At 39.4% G+C, this 23,163-nt stretch overlaps 1 protein-coding gene across 2 annotated transcripts in view; it reads right to left on the minus strand.

Moving 5' to 3' along the window:
- SHOC2 (SHOC2 leucine rich repeat scaffold protein) overlaps positions 1-23,163 on the minus strand; it is a 73,444-nt gene that overhangs the window by 31,042 nt on the left and 19,239 nt on the right. For both annotated transcript variants that reach the window (XM_061636021.1, XM_061636022.1), the window contains exon 2: positions 5,073-6,051. In XM_061636021.1, the coding sequence (XP_061492005.1) occupies positions 5,073-5,775 (703 nt within the window). In that variant the 5' untranslated portion in view covers positions 5,776-6,051. The remainder of the gene's footprint in view (positions 1-5,072; positions 6,052-23,163) is intronic.

The raw sequence follows: 23,163 nt of genomic DNA on the forward strand, positions 1-23,163 counted from the left end.
TACAATAAAAACAATAGATCTACAACAACAATATTAAAATTGGGTAGGAGGCATTACAATTATATCGATTAACCCTTCCCGGATACCCCAAAGGCCTGCTGAAAAAGCCAGGTCTTTAAGGCTTTCCGAAATACATTTAGGGAAGAGGCATGCCGGAGATCTTGTGGGAGGGAGTTCCAAAGAGTGGGGGCCGCCACTGAGAATGCCCTCTCTCTTGTACCCGCCAATCTGGCTGTTTTTGTTGGCGGGATTGAGAGAAGGCCCTGTGTGGCCGATCTTGTCGGGCGGCATAATTGGTGGCGTTGAAGGCGCTCCGTGAGATAAACTGGGCCGAAACCGTATAGGGATTTACTGGAGGAAAATATTTAAGACTGCAAACTTTCTATGCAATACAGCCTTTTCCCCACTGGATTAACTCTGCTGACTGGCTCTGTGCTCTTGCTCGCTCTTCCCCCCACCCTTAAGCAGATTGAAAATTCTAAAATCCTTTACATCAAGATAAATCCTGCATCAGAAGACAAAGGGAACAGCTCTTTCACTAGGCCACACAAGGAAAAGGACATCATGAATACTAGCCATTTTAATTTTTTGCTTCAACTAGCATTTGTTGCCTTACCTCTTTTCTCAAGTCCTATCCCCTCCACTTTTCTTAAGTTCCACTAGCCTATTCAATAGTAGATATGACACTTGAGCACATTCTCCAGCATTCTGACTGTACTAAAATGAAATTTTAGTAACAGAAAGCAAAATTTATCTAGTGCCATCAATGACCTACATGTATTTTTGACAGCAGTAGTGTTTATTAATCCCCTACTAGGTTCTCTACCTACAGACAAAAAGTAACCTAAATCATCCACAAGATTTGAGATTGTAAAATTCAAAAGATTTTTTTAAAATTCTGGCATTGGAAAACTATTACAGGGAAGTATTAAAATAAGTATACCATATCAGAATTTATTTTCCCCATTTGATTTTGAAAGTCACTGTACACCAACAATAATGACCCTTCATTTCTACTGCTGACAGCTACACATCTAAGAACAATAACCTAATGGATTCTAAACAGGAGTCCACACATTTGGATTGTCTTACAGTCAGCCATAATTTGTGGTCACCATTGACCCTGCTTGTGGATTCCCCAGAGGCAACTGGTTGGCCACTGTGGGAAACAGGACACTAGGCTAAGTAGACCTTTGGTCTGATCTAGCAGGGCTCTTTTCATGATCCTCCCCTCCCTCAAGTCTTTTACACATGCCCAAGAATGTGGGTCTCATGTCACACTGCTTCTCCCTTTGCTAAATCTCAGGAGCAAGAAACACTCCCCTCTTCACCTCCCCTGTCTTTCCTAATCTTCCAAATGTTTTGGACTAAAACTCCCATCAGCCCCAGGAAGCACAACCATGTTGGCTAGGGCTGAGGGCAATTGCAGTCCCAAAACATCTGGAGGTGCCCAAGTTGGAGAAGGCTGTCTTATCCCAAATGGAGAGGGAAGGTGCATTTTCTTCCTAACACACTGGGAGCTAGCAGAAGCATTTCTACTAGCTCCAATGCCCAGTAGCACAACACAAGAAACTCATCCTCATTTCTCTCAATGCCAATATACAACAACATGCTGCCTTCCTGCTTCTGATTTATATGGAGCACTGCCCACCAATCATACAATTCAATTGCCATGTGATAAAAACTCAAAAGATAATGCATGCTGCACTGATATTACAGAAGAAGAGCAGAAAATAAATTATTTTAAATTACATTAAATAAGGTCTAGATCCCTCTGGAGCATGGCAGGCTAAAACCCCAAAACATGCCACCTCTATTTTTAGAACAGGTTTTTAGATTCACATTCCTGTTCAGGAATATGTAGCACAGTTTTTGCTGCAAGTTCTCCAAACCATTTCAAATTGAATAATTGTAGAAGCATCTATTTTTATCTGCTCTGCTGTTTAACACATGCATAGATGTGAAAAAGAGAAACCATTTCAGACCCTTTGATAGAGAATGCAAGTACTGAATAATAAAGCTGTTATGTGTGAAAATAAAAACTGCAGGAAGTGCTTGTAATAATGATCTTGTACAACCAACTAGTCCCAGAGAAAACCACTAAATTAAAAAAGGAATGCATAAAGTAAACCAAAGATTACAAGAATGCATTCAATTCAATCACTGACACTCCCATCTGTTTCTTCATATTTCTTATGCCTTTGTCTGTGACTCACTATAATTTTGCATTTTTCTATCCCACTCTTGATCCTTGCTTCAATGGAATGGAGGGTTTCCTAGAGAGATATAGAAAAGGATCTGGATCTACCTTGGGCGACAGGGGATCTCCAATGTTTTCTTCAGGGAATGCATAATTCTCAGCATTAGCTGTTGGCAGGACTTCCCATTTTAAATACAGGATGACACATCAGACTAAACAGCTCAGAGGAGAGAAAAATAAATCTCCTTTGGTGGTTTCTCTGGAGCCACAGTGAGTAACATGATGTCCACTAGCCCAATGACAGCAGCATCAAAATAAAGGAGGGGGAGATAAAAGTACATAGCAGAGGACTAAAAATAGTCTCAGCCATGACTCACAAGAAGGATTTTTAAAAGGAACCTAAAGCATAGCAATAAGCAATAAGATACATCAGTTTCCAAGAGCAGCCATGAGTTTCAAATCTTACGAACTATATTACACAATCACAATGCAAAAATTGACCTCAACAGGAATACACAAAAATACATGTATTGTACAGTACTCCTCCAATAGAAGCAGAGGACAGTCTTCTAGACTTTATGTGGATTTTCCTCAAACTTTTGTCAAAATAGCAACAGCAAGAGGTCTTGCTCCAAAAGCAAGTGAAATTCAACCAGCTACCAATAAAAAGTGCTAAAGACTTTCCAGTATTATCTCCTAAGGCAGAGATTAATGGCCAAAGTAAACATGGTCCATGTGTGAAAATCAGGTTGCCGCTTGCTTCTACTGCTCTTTAAATTGTCCACAAATCCTTTCACACACTTTATACAAATTCAACACGACCCATGTTGAGTTGTGTTGCTGCCACATCAAACTTGCCTTACTTCCCAGCCATTTTTATTTAACTCTGTGATAGATGTGCATCCTAAACCCTTAAGCAGCAAAAATTATACTGTATTTACCTGAAGAAGCTCTGAAGACTGCGCAAAGGTTGGTTAAACTGACACTTATTTCAAAATTAATCTGAACAAGTAAATATATTAAGTTCACTCCAGCCACAAATACAGAGATTTTTGTTTCCAGAGAGGCCTCTAGATGCTTGTAGAGAGTACCTTATGCTAACAAATAAACAGCCTTCATTGACCCTTTCCAACTGGCCCCAAATATAGAAAGGCTTAAACTTAAAAGTTAATCCAGAGAGGCCACGTCTTTTCACACTCCTAGTACTATTTCTGTGTACACAGAAGCAGTTTTTGGAGTCACTACAATACTGGAAACACCATAGGAGTGTACCCTGTTAGCATCCACTACTTTACTTGATCACTATACTAGAGGAAATGAAGATGAGTGCATGGAGGCCACTTGCCTGCGTGGGTTAACTTTTAAATCTCACTGGCTTAAGTCTTAGAAAGTTGACTTCAATCAGAACTATCAGCTCACTTACTATAAAATTAGAAGGAATAAAAGGATATTAAGGAAAAATACCAGTTGAAGGAAAACTAGATTTCTTTTTTTAAAAAATAGCATCTTGTGGCACCTTAAGACTAACAAATTTATGACGTCAAACTTTCATGGACCAGACTCTTTTTCATCAGATGCATGAACTGCAATCCTAAAGTGACAGGCACATATACACATGGGCAGGTGGAAATGGAGAGGAGCGAGGTCAGAGGGAAAGAAGAGGCAAAAGGACAGTGATTAAGTAAAAATAGAATAATTATGGTAACCATGGACAAAGCAATGGTGACAACACAAATATCCTGGCACTTAAGGGACATATTTGTGCATAGCTGGCCAATTATTTAGGGAAAGTTTAAGATGTACAGAGTTTAAATATGGAAATTATCGCTCTGTATGATGACTACCCCCATATGATCCCCAATTCAAGATAGCAGTGAATGCATTCCCTAAACTTCCTCCCTCTCAACAGTACTGTAAAATGACTATAGACTTCCTGAAAGGGGGTACTTTCAGTATTATGGCTTATAGGAAAGGAGTTGGAAAGTTCTCAAGTATCTGCAGACAATTCAAGTTTTACAAAATGGAACAAATTGGTAAAAATACAAAATATTTTTAAAATATTTAATCTACTCAGATGTTTATGCACGTTTCCATTTTTAAAAGAAATGTTAATGCATAGTTCAGTATTACATTTATGAAATATTAATTGCAGGCATATGGATTAGCAAAACAGATTGCAACAAAGTTGTTTTCACCTAAGGTGTTTGTACTTAATTCTTAAGAAGGTGCTTCTAACTTTATCTGCTTTGACATATATTAATGATTATCCCAAACAATAATACTCCTTATTTCTGTAGCACAATCCTTAATATCCAGCAGTGTGTCTGGATAGTCAAGACAAGGATCTCCTTCCACAGAGATACAGGAATTTATTTATGGCTGAAAGCTGGAGAAACAAGTTCCAGAACTGAGCCCATTTCATGGACTCCAGTATGTAGGAATGAAGTTTGTTGGACAGTAGTTGATGAAGATCAGTGAAATATACTATTTATTAATCCATATAAATGAAACATTTATATCAAGTATAGTTCAGTGCTTCAGGACTCAATCTTAAGGTTATGTACATTAATTTGGTGAAATCCAAAAGCGTCTATCCACCAGCAGAATGGACATTAGTGACAGAACAGATTCTCTCTCCTTGCTGAGAGTTGGAGGACCCTCTGGAGCAGGGTTGGGGGTCCTATGGAGCAGAATTCATGCTATTGTGGATACTGCCCATTGATAACACTTATTTTACAACCACTATTAAAACCACATGGCCAATCATGAAAGCAGTGACAGGGAGGAAGCATGTAAACACTGATGATGTATTTGCCTCTGCATCGTCACCTCAACAGTAAGATTTAGTAGAGGGTTTTTACATCACTCTTACCAATTTCTGCAGGTAGTTGCTTGATTTTGTTCTCCCGTATGCTAAGCATGGTGAGGATTGACAAGTTTTTTATATCCTTTTCCACTGTTGTGATACGATTAAAGCGTAGATAAAGTGTGGTAAGGGAAGTTAGCCTGTATACCACTGGAGGAATTTCTCTCAGTTTGTTATGTCGTAGATCAACCATGCGAAGTTGCTTCAAGTTATCAAGAGAGTCAGGAAGGCTGGTAAGTGAGTTCTCACTCAGGGCCAGTGTCACCAGATTCACAAGACACCCCACCTCAGGCGGTAATGACTGCAGTTTGTTTCCATATAAATAAAGTTCCGTCAACTGTGTTAACTCTTTGACAGAAGATGGGAGCATGTGTATAGACCTCTTGGCTAAGTCCAAGCGCACCGAATTTTCTTCCCGACATTTGTTTAGCTCTTTGATCACTTCGGCATTGCTGGATTTTTTGCGAGCACCTGGAGCTGGATTAGGTCGTTTTATTGTATTGTCCACTGAAAAAGCCACACCCGGCTGTGCGCTGCTGGAGTCCTTCTTCCCATCTTTGGCTTCTTTCCCTTTGGTCTTAGGCTCTCTCTCTTTGCTTTCTTTCCCAAATCCACCAGAGGTCTTGCCCTCTTTCTCCCTTTCCTTTGCTGAAGAGACTTTGGGGTCCTTCTCCTTACAATCTTTTTCTTTCCCAAGATTACTACTCATGGTTCCTCAGTTTAACTAAAACTACATGAAATCCAATTTGAATTTCAGTTAACGCAACTCATTCACCACCCAAAACATAAGAATCTGTAGAATGATTCATTCACTGCTGAATGCACAAGGAGGTTTAAGAGACAAAACCCTTTGCTAGAAGCAGCAACTTTGATGGAATAGTAACTATCTGCTGCATGTTGGTTCTAGAGGTACTTTCTCTCAGTTTTGATATTCAAAGATACAGCTGCTGGAGCTTAGATAATCAGAGGATCTTCATTAGAAGCTCTGCAACACAAAAAGATAAAAAGGACAGATGATATGTTGAGGATTTGCATTGTAAAAAATGACAGACATGAAATCACACCCCATCACCATCTTTCCAATGGAATGAAAAGGTATAAATACTGCTTGTGTACAATGTGTTTCCTGAACAAATACTACCTAATGTATATTAGGTACATTATACATAAACTGCTACAATAAATGCATGAAAACCCTAAACATCTACGGTTCTTAAAATGACTTATTAACTGAAAAGTTAAGAAGGCTCCCCTGTGTTATTCTGAGCTGATATTTCCTGCCATCACAGCATACTATAATGATTTGAAAGTTAGCTTTGCAACAACACCTTTAAAATTTTAACATGTGAATAGGGCATCACAAATATATTTGGGATGTACAAGTTGTTCTACAACTAATGTAAGAAAATTAAAAAGCAATTTAATCCAGAGGTAAAAACTACATAATCGCCTATTTCAAACCTTCCTTTATCTTTATAATCCAACATTATGCATTGCTACATAAAAGATACATTGAACAATAGTATATGTTGATATTATGGGGGGGAAATACGAAAAACCTTAAATAGTACTTTGTTCCTCTCAGTATAAGCACCAAATCTCATTCTTTAGCACAATTTAACACCACTGTCTTCTGTTCTGCCTTATCACCAATATGTTCTCAAGCTATGCTGTTTAGAAAATAGATTTATTTTCTTAAGTACTCTTTACAACAAGTGTAAGGTTGGAGTCACACAAGTGTAAGGGTGATATGAATGACAGGTAGGGGTGAGCTAACATTAAATGCTTTGTTGCCACTCCAAATTGACTTGAGACAATGTAATACCACATGATCCTTGGCTGGCTTTGGTCACTCAGAAAACGATGGTCACCAAAACTGGAGCAAACAGGGCAAACTGTTACAACAGAACAGCAATATGAGGGAGAAGGCATTGTGAAGTTTTTTTGGGGAAAACATTTCAAGGCCACCAGACCTCACTTTTCTAGGTGACTATTCAGCAGTCTTAAAGCTTCACAACCTTTCAACTGTCAACAAAATCTACTGTAAACCTACTTTAATGGGAGAAAGAAAACCCTCTGCCATGTTAGCAACATATTTATCATTACTGAAGTGCCTTTCCTGTAGCACATAAAACATCCATGTTAAGGGCAGTATATCTCCATCAAGTACTAGATGCTTGGGACAAACAATAAAAGCCAGTTTTTATATTCTTAGTAAAAATTCTAGGATAAAAAGACTTATGCTACAGGATCGCCATTATCTAATATCAGAAAACCACAAATGATGAAATATAATAAACTATAATCTGTTGTCAAAGTACAGGTACAAAATACTATTTTTTATAACATTCTAACTTGTTAAGTGGGTAAGGGTGATGAGAAAAACTGAGATATTCTACTGCACAATGGTCATATGCACTCTTATCACAGTATTTTCCAGTAATTTGCAAGTTCCAAATTATGCTGAATACAAGTAATTTTGTCTGCAAAGGGCAGCAAATCTGTCACAGCACAGACTACTTAACTCCAGTTCCAAGTAGAGACAGCCAGGATTTATCAGGACATTCGTAATGAACTTTTCATCAGTGTGTCCACTTTAGACTTCGGCAAATAATCTGTGAAGCAGTATTCAGATAGCAATTCTTTTATTCTGCATTATCTCACCTCTGGCAATTGGAAACGGTTTGTACACCAGCCCATGTGGTTCCTCAGCAAGTACATTTTTAGTTCTTTATCACAGTTGCCATGGCAATTTGTGGTGTATTGCAATTTTGCATAATCTGTAAAATCTTAAAGCCATAAATTGCTATGAGTGATGGTCTTGGCTCCGATAACACCCACATTACAAAAATGCTAGCACTACTGACATATTTGTTGATACAGGGAGTACATGCAAAGGTTGACTAGCTGTGGAAACCAAGTTACGCCAGTTTTAAGTTAAAGATGTCCTAAAGAGCATGTGAGCAAAACAAAAGCCAGCTGACACAATCCAGAAGTGGCTTTTCCCTCCATGCAATACTATCCCAGAGTACAGGATCACAAAAATATTTTTTTCACTGCCATTATACAAAATTTATTCCACAATGTCTTAGCAACTTTTTGCACCCACCCCCAAAAGTTTCACCACATGAATTTCTATAAGGAGAGCATATGTACCACCAGAGAACAAGATATATTCCTAGAGTAATAGAACTGGAGATTGAACTGACTGAGGGAACTGGGAGAATAGGAGAATTTGGAGGGGTGGGGGAAGGAAAGGATAAATGTAAAAAAAGTGCTAAATAACCAACAGGGCGATAACTTCAGTAGGATCAAATCAAGGTATTGCCCATCTATGAGTTTTGGATGGCTTTTTTTCCTGATGGAGCTACATGGCAACCTTTGTTTTTTATGTAAAAAAAAGTAGTAACTACGAAAGTTGTATTTTAGAGGTAACTGTAAACATTTTGAGATGCTTCATGAGTAACTGATCCTGGTATCATAATACAGGGACAGGTGAAAACACAATTCTAGAAAAACAGGAATCTGTTCATAGTAACACTTTTTAATCATTTTACACAACAAATTTTGTCCAGGAAAAGCAATGGCCTCCAAAACCTTAGCCTCAAAACAATTGTGCAAGAATGGTACAAGTTTATGTGATGATGTGGTAATAACAATAATAGAATTTATATTCCACTCTTCCTCCCAAGCATGCACACACACGCACGTGCACACACACACACACAAAACCACCTGAAGCTATTGTTACAATAACATTGCTGTGTGATGTCTTAAGCACAAATGACTGATAAAGTACCATGAAAAGTTCTTTTAATCTCAGTACAACCAACGCTTATTAGACAAGAGTTGATTAGATACCAAAGGCAGCAAAGAATTAAGTGGAACACTGTTATCCAATCCCATGGCTTCCCCAGAATGCAGAATCACAAAAGTCTGCCAAAAATTACATACACTTACTAGGTTATTATAAACTGCTATTCCTGTGCTACAAATTCTGCCTGTTTTTGCCCTAAATGCTTTAGAGCATGTCAGCTTTGGCTCTAAGACTTGATGGTTTTCAGCTCCCTGCATGTTCTGCTCATAATTAATTGCTCAAAAATCACAAGATTGTGTTTCTCAGAAAGAAAATATTGATTTTATTTCAAGATGAAACAAGGAAGTGCTTTCAGCACAAGTCTGAACAAGAAAAAAAAGAGGGTATCCGTATGCTAACATAAAGCAAAAGAACCTATGCTGACACAACCAAACAGACACACCCATTCATGACTAAATGCTATTAGGTTTTTAAAAAAAGAGTACTGCTAATGTGGAACTTTCATGTAAGAAAGTAATCTAAAAAGAGGTGGCATTTTATTACTGATTCCTGATTTTCTGTGGGCAGGGCTTAATTTAAATGAATGCAACAGTCAGTACTAAATTCATTGAGATTTTATTTTCCATTCTACATACCAGGAGCATGTACATGCCATACAAATGCATCTCCTGTGCAAAATTGCAAATATCCTTCCTTTTGTGCCTATGAGGAAATCTTTTTTAAAAAGTCAGAGTGGAGTTCCACATACAGACGCATCAAAAATTCCAAAAACCAGATGCCCTTTCTCAAGACTTCACTTTGCACTGCAATCTTGTTTGCTGCACTAAATACAAAGAGCGATATCCAACTGTGGCATTCCACTTGCACAGTGGATGTTCACTTTCTCTCTTTTCCCTTGTATTGAGCTAGGGAACATTGTTCCACTTTTCATCTACTACGCTGTGGTAGCTTGAACATATTAAATGTTCAATGTGCCCCTCAAATCTGCTCTGGAGGATTAGCAGATCCTGAAGCGCAGGCTGAGAGGGGGGGGCTGCATGGAGGGAAGATATGTGTTATGACCACTTGTGCAATGATGGATCTTTCCCATGGGTTGTATGAGTGGAAGGCAGTTTGTGCAGCTATCTTTCTTGTCCCCTTCTCTCCCCTGCAGCCCACAGTACCCACCCTGAAAAAACAGATTCCAAGGTTCGGGTGCCCTCCTGACCAGTAGGGCTATGTTGGAAAATTCTGCAGTGTAAAGGAGGAATCACCAAACACTGAGCTTAAGGATACTGCTCCAGTGGCCACAAAAGTCTTATTGCCCTGTTTTGGGCAATCTCCCCCTCACATTTCAGCCCCATACAACACAGCCCCCACTGTTCAAAAGTGCTCGCCAACTCTCTAGAGATGGTCTTGGAGAGGGGGGTACAGGGGGAGGACTGCATAAGCAATCTTCCACTTGCACAACTACTGAATACAGCCCACATAGTGAAAGGGAGGCATGCTGCATCATGCAATGGATTGGTGCCAGGGAAACTGTGGCCCACTGAGATTTCCTTGTGCGTACGTAGCATTAGTCGGAGAGGCATGTCTTCCTTCTATAGTACTTGTTTACTGGAACAGTCAGCAGCGCAGCCACAGCCAACATGATTGCAGTGTGAGGAGCAAAACAGCTCTTCAAAGGATGAAGAGCCAATGCTGCAGATTACTTCTCTGTTGCCCTTGCAGGGAAAGGGAGGAAATGGTAGAAATGAGAAGATGGGTGAGGAAAGAACAAATGACAAGCAATCTCAGGCTACATCTAGGATAGAGGGCTATAAACATAAGAATGGCGAGGTCTGTAATCCTGTTTTAATTATGTTCAAGCTATCACAGCATAGTGGATTTAGAGTGGAACAACATTCCCTAATCCAGTACTGCAGATCTGAAATCTACATTACCAAGTATATTGGAAGGGAGACTTACTAAAACCAAAAACTGCTGGCAAGGAAGAAAAACAAAAAGATCTTGGAATTTTTTGCAATACCAGGAGTGCTGCATTTCTGGTGCTATTAGCAATTTTCAGACACAGATTTACAAAATGCAGTATATTTGAGTGTGCTTTGGGAACGTTGTTGATAAAATAAGCTATAGATATGAAAGTTTGCTCTGGCAGAAATATGTGTACACAGTTTAAATATGAAAATATATTTCTATCAAAAGCAAACATTTAAAATAAATGCACAGCAACAGCTGTAAACAGATACGTACACATTGCTAATTAGAGTTTATAAAATTCAAGGTTCACTTCTCTAAACATTAAGAGTACAAGATACAAAAGTATTTGGACTCTCCCTTAAAGTGAGTTACATCACTTTACTAGAGGACACATCAAAGACCACAAGGAGGGTCACAGTGTTACATCACGAGGCATGGTAAGCAAACAAAAGAGGAACCCTTAGTCACTGGTCCATAAGGAAACATCTCAAACAATAACAAATATCTTTTAACAGCCAGAATGCTAGGAGAAAAGCGCTCAAAGTATCTGAATTCCAAAGCAAAACTGCAGTAATCCAGACAATAGGACGTAATCCTAGAATACAGGTACAGAAAAATACTTCTTTAGTCCAAACTAAGATGTAACACCATTCACGCAAGGTTTTCTTAGAGCAATACAAAGGCTGCTCAGAGACTAAAGCTTTCAGCCTTCCTGAGAGTAGCTGCTCCTGCAGCCAACTCTGTAGAATACGAGGAGAGAACTGGTGTGTGCATGGGCGTTCTAGTACACCATTTCATAATAGTAATGCTTCTTAATTTCAGGCACCTCCATTCCAAGTGAAATGCAACATATTAAAGGATAATAATCAGAACAGCATTCTGAGGACAAAAGGGCCTCAAGCATAATATGAATTGTAAAAAAAACTGTTGCAGCTAGAAGCAAGGCCTTTATATCAGCTGCTCCAAGGTGGCAAAATGATCCTGCACCAGCAATGGTGAGCTCCCCTTCCTTACTGGCTTTAAGGAGGGGTGCAAGGGACATCTTTTCTATTTGGCCTTTGGTGTTGCTGCCTGGTTTGTTAGCAGAATGTAGATGTGTTTGGCTAGAATGTCTCCATATGTATTTTTATATTGTATTTTAAGCTGCTTTTTAGCTATTGTATGTCACCTTGATCCTCAAAAGGTGGCATAAAATGTGCATATTAAAATAATCATGTCATGAAAAACCCAACAACTTCAGAAGATCTTATCCCTATGAGGGGTGGTAAAGAAGGGGAAACAGTCTTTTCCAAACAGATTCTACAAAATCTGCTAGAATGATGTATCACATTTTAACACAGAGGAAATGTGTCCAATGACATTTCTGTTGTGGGAGGGGAGGGGGGAATCAGACTCTCACCATATGCCAGTTAGATACTTTATCCTTCAGAACATTTAAGAGGCACAATAAACCTTTGAATTACGAAACTTTTCCACAGCTCTGTCAATCAAGAAAAAAAAAACTTTAAACAAAAATTAAAATAGAGTTCTTTGCATATGTCATCAATAAGAGAGCTTTGGATCTCTATAAATTTCTAAATTAAATAGGAAGAGTCCATATTGACTATTACAAATCCACAAGCAGTTTATTGTTAAACTGATCTATGTCATCTGTAATCAATATACATACATGCCTATTTGGCTCTTGATATGTCTTTTATTGTTGCACTTAATTTATGAGAGAGCCAGTGTGGCATAGTGGTTAAGGTGTTGGACTATGACCTGGGAGATCACAGTTCGAATCCCCACACAGCCATGAAACTCACTGGGTGACCTTGGGCCAGTCACTGCCTCTCAGCCTCATGAAAACCCTATTCATAGGGTCGCCATAAGTCAGAATCGACTTGAAGGCAGTACATTTACATTTTACTTAATTTATAAATCTTCATGATGGGATTAAAAAATACTCTGACAAAATCCTGAAGAATAACATTTCCATTATCTCAACATATTTTCCACTTTAGCTGAGAAAAAATATGATGTAAGACTTGTATCTAGTCAGAAATTTATTTTGGTCCATGGAATTTCATGACTAGCACAAAATGCATTTTGCGCCGTTAGTTCTTTTTCTTCTGTAGGGCAACACCGCATGCTACTCTCCAAAAAATTGCTAGCATGGATTATTACATCAGGTAATTATTACATCAGGAAGGAACTGGCAATCCCACCCCATATATACGGTCTGCCTAGTAAACGTTGCAAGACATCACCCTAAGAGTCAGAAATGACTCGCACTACAAGTGCGGGGACACCTTTACCTTTAATTGCCCTAACCCAAGAAACTGAAAGCTGCATCCATAGACATCTCCTCACTCAACAATGAGAATTCCCAGAGGCAGTGCCAACTGCCCAGTAAGCCAGGCAGAATCACCAACAGAACAAAAGACCATCTACTCAGAGAACAGGGCACCTCCTTCTACCTTCCTCACATGAAGGAGAAAAACAACATGGATGCCAGGTTCTGGATGTGCCACCATCCATTAGTGTTTATATTCCAACAGATCAGCTTAAACACTAGATTGGGACCTACAGTGCCTTGCAAAAGTACTCAGAGCCCTGACCAATGCTCTCATATTACTGAATTACAAACGGTATATTGTAATTTTGTTCTGTATGATATTTTATTTTGAAACACTGAAACTCAAAATCAATTATTGTAAGCTGACACTGGTTTTAAGTTGGGAAATGTATGTAACAAACATAAAAAACTGTAACATGTTGCTTGCATAAATATTCAACACCACACATTAATGTTTGGTAGAGCCATCTTCCGCTGCAATAACAGCTTTAAGTCTTTTGGTGTAGGTATATACCAGCTTTGCACACAGTGTTGGAGGCATTTTGGCCCATTCTTCTTGGCAGATTTGCTCCAGGTCGTTCAGGTTGGTTGGACGTCGCTTGTGGACTGCAATTTTTAAAGAGCATCCCAGATTCTCAATGGGATTGAGATCAGGACTTTGACTGGGCCACTGCAGGACATTCACCTTTTGTTCTTGAGCCACTCCAGTGTTGCTCTGGCCTTGTGCTTGGGATCATTGTCCTGCTGAAAAGTGAATTTCCTCCCAAGCTTCACTTTTTTAGCAGACTGAAGCAGGTTCTCTTGCAGTAATTCCCATATTTTGCTCTATCCATTCATCCTTCCGTTTCAACGAGATGCCCTGTCCCTGCTGATGAGAAGCATCCCCACAGCATGATGCTGCCACCACCATACTTCACTGTAGGGATGTTGTGTCTTGAGGCATAGGCAATGTTAGGTTTGTGCCATGCGTTTTGGCCAAAAAGCTCTATCTTGGTCTCATCTGACCACAAAACCTTTTCCCACATCACAACTGGGGCACTCATGCTTTCTGGCAAACTCCAGACGTGCTTTCAGATGGTACTTTTTGAGTAATGGCTTCTTTCTACCCTTCCATACAGGCCAGTCTTATGCAAAGCTCTTGATATGGTTAACGAGTGCACCATTACTCCACTCCCAGCCACTGAACTCTGTAGCTCCTTCAAAGTGATTGTTGGCCTCTTTGTGGCTTTTCTCACAAGTCTCCTTGTTTGTGCGCTGAGTTTTGAGAGACGGCCTTTTCTTGGCAGTGCTTTGGTAGTTTCATGCAGGTTCCACCTCCTGATTATTGATCCAACTGTACTCACTGGGATATCTAAACACCTGGATATTGTTTTGTACTCTTTTCCTAATCTATGCATTTGTATTACATTATCTCTCACTTCTGTAGAATGCTCTTTGGTCTTAATTTTCCTTCAGATCCACAGCATGACCAACGATCCTTCAACAGTGGGGTTTCTATCCTGACAATGTGACAGCAACTTTAATAGTTCACAGGAGGAGGCCAATGGTAAGGTAACCGTGTCCTCGATAGAGCAATTTCTTTCATCTGTGTAAACTGGGAGCTTCCACAGCACAAGGGTTGAATACTTATGCAAGCAACCAGTTTCAGTTTTTTATGTTTCTGGATCTGTTGAGCCTCAGCTAACCCAGAATGGACAGGGAGGGGGGAAGCATGAGTTTCAGGCGCCTCTGCTGCCAGAGGAAGCAGAGTTGGGAATTGTTGAGTCTGAGCAGGACCTTGCGGGAGGGGGTCAGCCTGCACACCAGCCCATTCCCAAGAGTACCGCACTCTCCGAAAAACAGAGCGCACCACCCCCAGCTGATGCAGAAGACTTGTTGGGGGAAGCTCCAGAGACAGTGCCGGCTCCTCCCTTGCCAAGCAGTTCCCAGGAGGATACCAGTGTGGCACAGCCCCCTGATCTTGAGCCTGTTGCTCAGGAGCAGGTGTCTTCCGATGAGCAGTTGGAAACACGCCCCTTGTCCCCTCGCTCCCGCCGCCGTGAGAAACGGACAGGGCAAAGACAGGAATTACGAAGGAGTCAGAGATTACGTTCGAAAACGTTCCCTTCTTAAGCTTGCCGCTTACAGTGGGGAGTCGTTGAGTCAACTTCCTTCACACACTGCAGAGCATGTCTAGAGTGTAGTTAGGGATTCTAGTGAGTTAGCGCAGGGTTTCTATGAAGCGCAATGCCTTTGATGTATCCATTACTCTAATAAAACGAGATTTACTTGCACTCACGCTTCAGCCTTGGCCTTCCGGCTCTGGACGGGACAGGATCCAACCCTCTCAGTTTGTGCTGTGAGCAAGAAGCAACACTCTCCCCTCCCCCACCTCATATGCATGCACAGAACTTGGGGGAAGGGCAGAGTCTCATGTCTCACTTTATATCAGACATGCAGAGAAAAGCTAGAAGCAGTGGGAGAGACCTCTGCTGCTCCTGACTTCTCGAAAGCCAGAGCAAGTGAGGGGCCAGTGTGAGGACTTGAGAGAAAGGAAATGTTAGCAGTGACTGCAAATAATGTTGAGCTTCTGTGCCCTGCAAATGTTTGTAGATCACTGGTCATGATTGTTTTTATTATTTTATTTATAAACATATTGGTATACTGCAATTTCATTTAAAATATCAGTGGTTTGCAACTATTATACTACAATAAAAACCTGCACAAACATGAAAACATATTACCAGCTGACTATTATGAAAAATGGTCCTATCACAACTCATGCCTCTCTTCCTGACATCCCTCCCAATCCCACCCCACCCAAAAAATCCAGAGATCGCGCATTTTGCAAACATATTCCATAGCATCCACTCACACCCTTTTCTCCAAGCTCAATTACCCATCAAGAACCCAGAAAACAACTAGTCTCACACAGACATAGCTACATCACAAAGTGAGTAGAGATGCTTATCACCATGGAGACCTTTGCACTTTCTCCTCTGTTCCCACCATAATTTTAGAAGATAAACATTGTGCTAATAGGAGTGTGTTTGCTGGTTAAAAAAACCTTTCAATTCAATCAGAGCAATTCCACTCCATTTCAGAGAGTACAGCACTTCAGAATTCCCATGGTAGCTTATCTCATACTACAGAATCAGGAGCTCCCCTCCCACGGCACCTTGATTAGAATTAGATGCTAAAGAAGAACATACCTAGGCTGAGACCCTTGAAGCACATCTTTTGTGTCGAACTCCTGAATCTGCAACTTGGTTATGCATACTGCTATTGCACATGGGCATCATCCACACAATAGAGCAGAGCTTGGAAAAGTTACTTTTTTGAACTGCAACTCCCATCAGCCCAATCCAGTGGCCATGCTGGCTGGGGCTGATGGGAGTTGTAGTTCAAAAAAAGTAACTTTTCCAAGCTCTGCAATAGAGGCCATTTTTTTTCTTTTTTGCTCATAATAAATTCATTAGAATGAAAACACTGTGACAATGAACCACAGCAAAAATGGATGTTCCATGAACTATGGAATACATGGCACTGCAAAGAGGTTCTATTCCTGTTCAGAATGAAAGTAGGAATTATTCTGAATCCTGGAATCCTTCACATTGATCACAGCATACAATGAACCAGTACCAGAGTTGGCCCAAGCCATTTTGCTGCCTCAGGATCAAATGGTGTCTCCCCCTTCCCTCCAGCAGCAAAGGAACAAGTCTACTTAGTTAGCAATCCTCCTAGTCATCACCCTAAACACAATGGGATCTACGTCTGATTAATCAAATAAACATGTATCAGGCTGCATGTGCCCAGAATTTTTCATGGGCCCCTTCTAGCAAATGCCCAGTAACTCTCAATTGTATTGAACAGGGGAACTATAGTTAATGGCCTGCAAACAAGCCAGGTTTCTGAAGCCAACCTTTAAACCATATTCTGGTTTGTTTGGAATCATTGTTTTCCAGTTTGGATGTAACAAACAAGAAGCTATGGTTAACTGTGAGTAATTACTAAGATTAAAGTTAAGATTTTTCTAAATGTTAAGTTATCTGTACTTGATCACTGTGTAAATTATTACATTGTATACAACTGCCATTTTATTCTAAGACATGCTATGGGGGGATTTAGAACCACCTAGCATTTGACTAGATTTGGACAAATAATATCTCCTTTATTTCTTGAACTTTGCAGAATTGCTGGACCTTTTTATTATTCCAAATGAAGCTTCTGGGGAAGTAAAGTCCATAAAGGGCCAGTGATAATGGAATATTTTATAAAATAAATAGCAATTTGCTTTACAATAATACCTCAGTTAATAAATGCTCCAGGAAAGAAGCTCCTTTTAACAAAGTCTTTTTTGTGTGCAGGGGCATGGGAAGGTGAACACTTTGACATAGTCAGAACATGGCTCCTTTTCTACTGGATTGCGGCTGCTACAATTAGCTCTCTCACATGTGGCTGGAATGGTACTCCTTGCCAGGTAGAGCAGACACCTCTGCAGTAAACAGTGCTTTGGGTGCCCTGAAAGCACTGTTTACTGCAGACACGTCTGCTCAAGTGTTTGGGAGGATGGCACAAAAAGAGACAGAGAGAGACCAAGCACAGGTGGTGGCTGCCCCTTGCCTGGCTGCTTGAGTTATGGAGAGGAGAACTGTGCTCAAAGCTTTAGATTGCTATAACAAGATGCAGTATGATAAAAGAAAAAGGCAAAGCAAACATCCCTGGATGCATTTTGGAAGAAGCCTTCAAATGGTCTGTACACAAGGATTACCTGACATTTTAGACACGCGTATTGTTAGTTTTGAATAAAAAGTTTGCTGATATATATTGAACTGCTCTTCCTTTTTGTAATGTAGGAACCCATCCCTATTCTTTCCATGTTATTCCTACCTCTGGTACCAAAGTTTCTGTTAAAGAAGTAATGTCCAGGAACACATGTACTTTGTTAAGGTATTACTGTATTCATTCATTTGCTCTGCAAAGAATTGCCTGTTGTGTTTTAAAAGAGAAGAGTTAAGTAAAAATTAATGTTAGATATTTCCTTTTGCATTTAAGTTAGAACTGCAAGTTTTGTTTGGTTAGACTGTGCTTCTACTTTTAAGATACAGTACCTGATGGTGTTTGTCTTCATCCTCTGACTTTACTACACAAATGTAAAAAAGATTGGGTATATCAACATTTATGCAAAATTGCATGGATTGGGCTAGATGCAAAGGTTCAGTTCCTCTAATGGAAAGCATCTTTATCAGAGAAAAGGAACATTTGGACCCAACCTATGTTGTTTAATATAATCTTTAAGGACTGTCTATGTAAACATTATGTTGAAAAATCTATAAACAAAAATATTAATATTTTATTTTCTAAAAATTGATGAAACACATTCTTCTTTACACCATATTTAGTTTCTTAATATCTTACAGCTTCAGTTCAATTTTGTAATTTGACTTATCTGCCAAGCCTTATTTACTGTATCAGTTTCTGAAATGGGTGAAACACAATTTCTCCAATTCTTGCTTTAACTAGTTTTGAAGCAGTCAACAAATTTCAAACTAATACCTGGTACCACTGAATGAAAAAGCTTGAGTAACAGTTGTAAGTTCTAAAGGTATTTTTAATTAAACAGATTCTTGCTATCTTTCCTAACTCGGAACAAGAATATCTGTATGTTAGAACAAAAATGTTAAATGCATTCATTTCTTCTTGTTCTTCTTATTTGTGTTAAGTGCCAGGATTACATTACAGTAATTTTTCTTTATACAGATGGATTTTATTGTTTCTCTTGGCTAGTTTCCATTTCATTTTGACTTGCTAATAATTATTGTACCAAGCATCCTTTCCCAATGCATTTTAATTTTTCTATTCTGCAGATCTTTTATTATAAATGTTATATGTTGAACATGTTGGTTCTTGTGATTAATATTTTTTAAAATCAGATAGTAAAGTTCTTCAAGTATGATTCCTTACTGAATTATTTGTATAGTTCTTCAGTTGAAAATATTAGAACCATTGTCTCAGAGTTCAACTTCCCTTAATGTCACATAATTCATCACCATCCTTTTTATAAAACATTTCAGAATTGTGTCAGCCCTTATTTGACCCAAACAGATTTTTTTCTAGTTATGGTAAGTTTTTCATTATAAATAAAAGAAGTTACTGTGAATGTTTGAAATTGGATGGGGGTTTATCATAATCAGCTGGAAAATTAAGCATCTGGATCTCAAATGCTTGGGGAGTTGTGAAGTGCCTTAACCTTTGAACAGAAATCTCAGTTCCAAGAATTGGAGCCTCAGTGAACATAAATAAGAGCCAAGCCACTACTATGTGATTCATATTCTCCAACTGTTTGCACAAATGGGGTTTACTGACAGGTAACAAATTTATTTATCAGCAATTTGTACACCATTTTAATTTCTTCAATGATTGAGGTAGTATTATCCTCAGTCTGATTAGAGTACCAGGGGACTACATCTCCCGCACAGATCCTTACATCAAGGACACTGCCACAGTTAAGGAAAATATCATGGGCTACCATTGTGAAGAAAGTTTAAAGGCCCCATGTGCTCCCAAATGCATTCTGAGGTGTGCAATGGTGTATTAGCTCAGAATGAGGGTAGGCTTTGATAAGCTTAATTCACGTTCAAGTCAAAATCAAGTCCCAACTATATCATGAGGCAAGCTCATCCAAAGTGAGCACTGTGAAGCTTGTAGAACACTAGCACATTACAGCACTATTACACATTCCAAGACGGGAAATTCACAATTCAATTAAAATAAAAGCAAAATTCTAACTGACTTTGATGGGGCTAAGCCTCTGGGAAACATGTTGGGCATTTAAAATTATTCTCTTTTTTAACAAAGGTAAAATCAGACTTATGATAAAAAGCAAATTCTAAAAATGAGATAGAACATGCCAAAGAGTAGAGGCCAAATGAAAAATATTTTAAATGTGGGAAAGTAATAACATCTTATTACAAGAATACCAACATTAGAAAACCTGAAATAGATCCTGATGTTTTTAAATGGAAAATGTAACTGTTTCTTTAAAACACTGAGTATTAATATAATTAAGTTTTCAGTATCTCCTTTACTCAGCCATGAAGCTCACTGGGTGACCTTGGGCCAGTCACTGCCTTTCAACCTAACCTACTTCACATGGCTGTTGTAAGTATCAAATGGGGAGGGAAGAACTAGGCACGCCACCTAGAGCAACTTGGAGGAAAGATGGGATATAAATGAAATAAATAAATGCCTCCAATACATGTGTGTAAACACACACAGAATAAGCAGAATTTCTGCTGTGCATGACTTACAGATCAAGCAAAAGCATCAAAGCAATAAGGTCAATGTTGCAAAATCATTTGCAGAATTAGATTTTAACTGAAATATTATATCAGTTAAGATTTTCCTCTTTGAGTCAGCAAGCATTTACTCTTACAATCAGACTTTAACTATAAGCTATGAACTTGATATTTACTCCAAATTATGTGAAGTATTGTTGTGTTCACTATTAAGCAAGCCTAAATTAAAGTGTAATTTTTAATTTTAAAGTTTGACAAAAAAAGCAGACAATGCTTGTTTAGACCAATTCTGATAATGAAAAAGAAAAACTGATAGTGAACTAGTAACTCAGCACTGTTAGTGTGGGATGAATAATACCATCTGCTGCAATAGATTTTCTTCTCTTTTTTGCAATGAGAGCTTTTAGCTTCTTAGTTCTGATTTCTGTTTTTTGCTTCAAATGTTAATAGATCAGTTCAAATCAAGCACACTCACCCAATACACAACTCAATGGCAATTGGAAACATAAAATGGAACTATTTTTTCCAAATTTCTGTACACTATTTCACATTTGGTTTTGCTTATGCTATAAAGTATTCACTAATAGGCAAAAAACCTTGCAATTTAAGAACATACCTATAGCCCACAGATATTTCTATCAAATTTAAAAAGCAGGGAAATTGGGCAGCTCTAGTGAATGCACCAGGGGAGCAGGAGACCTGACCTCCTCTCTGAGACATTGGACTGCCCTACAAATTTGTCAAAATGCAAACACAATTTGGGTTGGTCTTTCACAGTCCAATCCACTTCCTGTGTAGCTTGGAAGAGTTTGGTGACATGTGCCTCTGAGCATATGGTGAGTGGTGGCAACACCTGCAATCAGCCCAAATCGTAGAAACAAGGTATGTACTTCTTGCTCCAGGCACCAGAATTGCCTAGGGTAAGTTCAGTCCCCTCCTCAATGGTGTCCCCAGTGCATGCCTTTACTTTCACTTGTAGGAATGAAAATAATCCGTTCATTCCTATGACAGAAAATAAAAAGCTACATACACACAACAGTAGTTATCTGCTGTCCCTGGAAGTCAGCCCATGGGAGAGAGCAATATCTCCCCCCCTGAAAGCAGCTTCAGGGTTACAAAGCAGGGGGGCTTTCTCTTCCCTCTCCCACAAAAACCAGAGTAAGGTTCAAAGAAGGGGAGGGGGGAGGAGGCAGCAATATGGATTATAACATGGGTTACACTTAATATACAAAGGTTATTCAGTTTTCCTTTAGGAAGAGTTATTGGAAATATGCCACAAAGCTATGGCAATTACCAACTGCATTCCAGCACAACAATAAGCTAAGGGTTATGAGATTCACTGTATGACATCTGTGGTCCCTGTGGTCCAGTTGTTTAGCTGTGTATGACCAACACAAAACCAACCTGTTGGTCTGTATCAGTACCAACATCCCCTAGATCAGCAAAAATAAACATCTTCAGACCAGATGTCCCTGGCAAAGCTGCTTGAGTACAGCCGTGCCACCTCCACCATGTCATTCTCCCCATCAAATAGCATGATTGGAGGTTACGTCCCCGCAGGCCAAACAGGTTTGCAGGCTTTCTTTCCCAAGGAAAAAGGTCAGAGAACCCAAAAGGCCAAGATTATAAGGAATGCACTGTTTCTAAGTCAGCAGTACTCTTCCCTAGACGCGAATTAGAAGCACAGCACACACAAAAGGTGCTGGAGAATTTTCTCCTATAGTACTGAAAGGGGCACCTGTCACAATGTAAACAGTGTGACAGACCAACACACCTAGTCCTGAGTCTCAGGGCTGTCAAATTCCACACCAACCTCTGTGAAGCATTTAAAAATTCCTAGATGGAACACAGTGAAGCTGCAAACAGTACTAATTATCTTTTTCAGATTTGCAAGGTAGTTAGGAAGGAGAGAATTTTAGGACACAGTTGCATCTACGACATAGTATACCACATAATAGAAGACATTTTTTAAAGGGCAAGGATGCCAGAGTACAGAGCAAGTGAGCCACAAATCAAGTCCAAAGAACTGGGCCACAATACATGCTGTCAAGTCTGACTTCTGCCACTGACCAGAGGAGCAAACAGCTACACAGGAAGGAAGTAGGCAAGAGTGCAAGTCTGACTTTTAAGCTAGAACCAGACTCACGAGCCCTCCTATTTCAGTCGAAATGTGCCAAAAACTCTTGCTTCCTGTGCCACTTGTGAAGGAGACTGGTCATCTGTATGGCAAAGCAGAGAAGGAAGGGATTTTCACACGCTGCCAGAATCAATACTACATATCCACTATCTCCTTCCTTACATGTATTTTATCTCCATTGTCAGCACAGATGATCTCTGAGAATAATGCACCAAGAACACATGTTCTAAAAAACTTACTAATTAATTCAAGAAAACCAGAGCTGAAACAGGAGTAACAAAAAACCACTTTTTAAAAGGTGAAGCTGTCTGAAATTGTCCAACTGTCTGTCTGTCACTCACACACACACACACTATAGATAACAAGAGTCTTTCAGACTTCTTCAATAGATGTTATTCCAGAAAATTCCACTGAATGGAACTCACTCCAAGTTAAGTGTACATAGAATCGCTGCCTACTTAAGAGAATTTTTTCATACAAACAATGGGGGACCTCCAAAATAATGTTTGAGGCACCTCACAGATAACTATTATTGCAGCAAGAGTCATAAACGAAGGGATTTGACCCAT

The sequence above is a fragment of the Rhineura floridana genome, chromosome 7 (assembly GCF_030035675.1).
Source record: "Rhineura floridana isolate rRhiFlo1 chromosome 7, rRhiFlo1.hap2, whole genome shotgun sequence".
Lineage (NCBI taxonomy): Eukaryota > Metazoa > Chordata > Lepidosauria > Squamata > Rhineuridae > Rhineura > Rhineura floridana.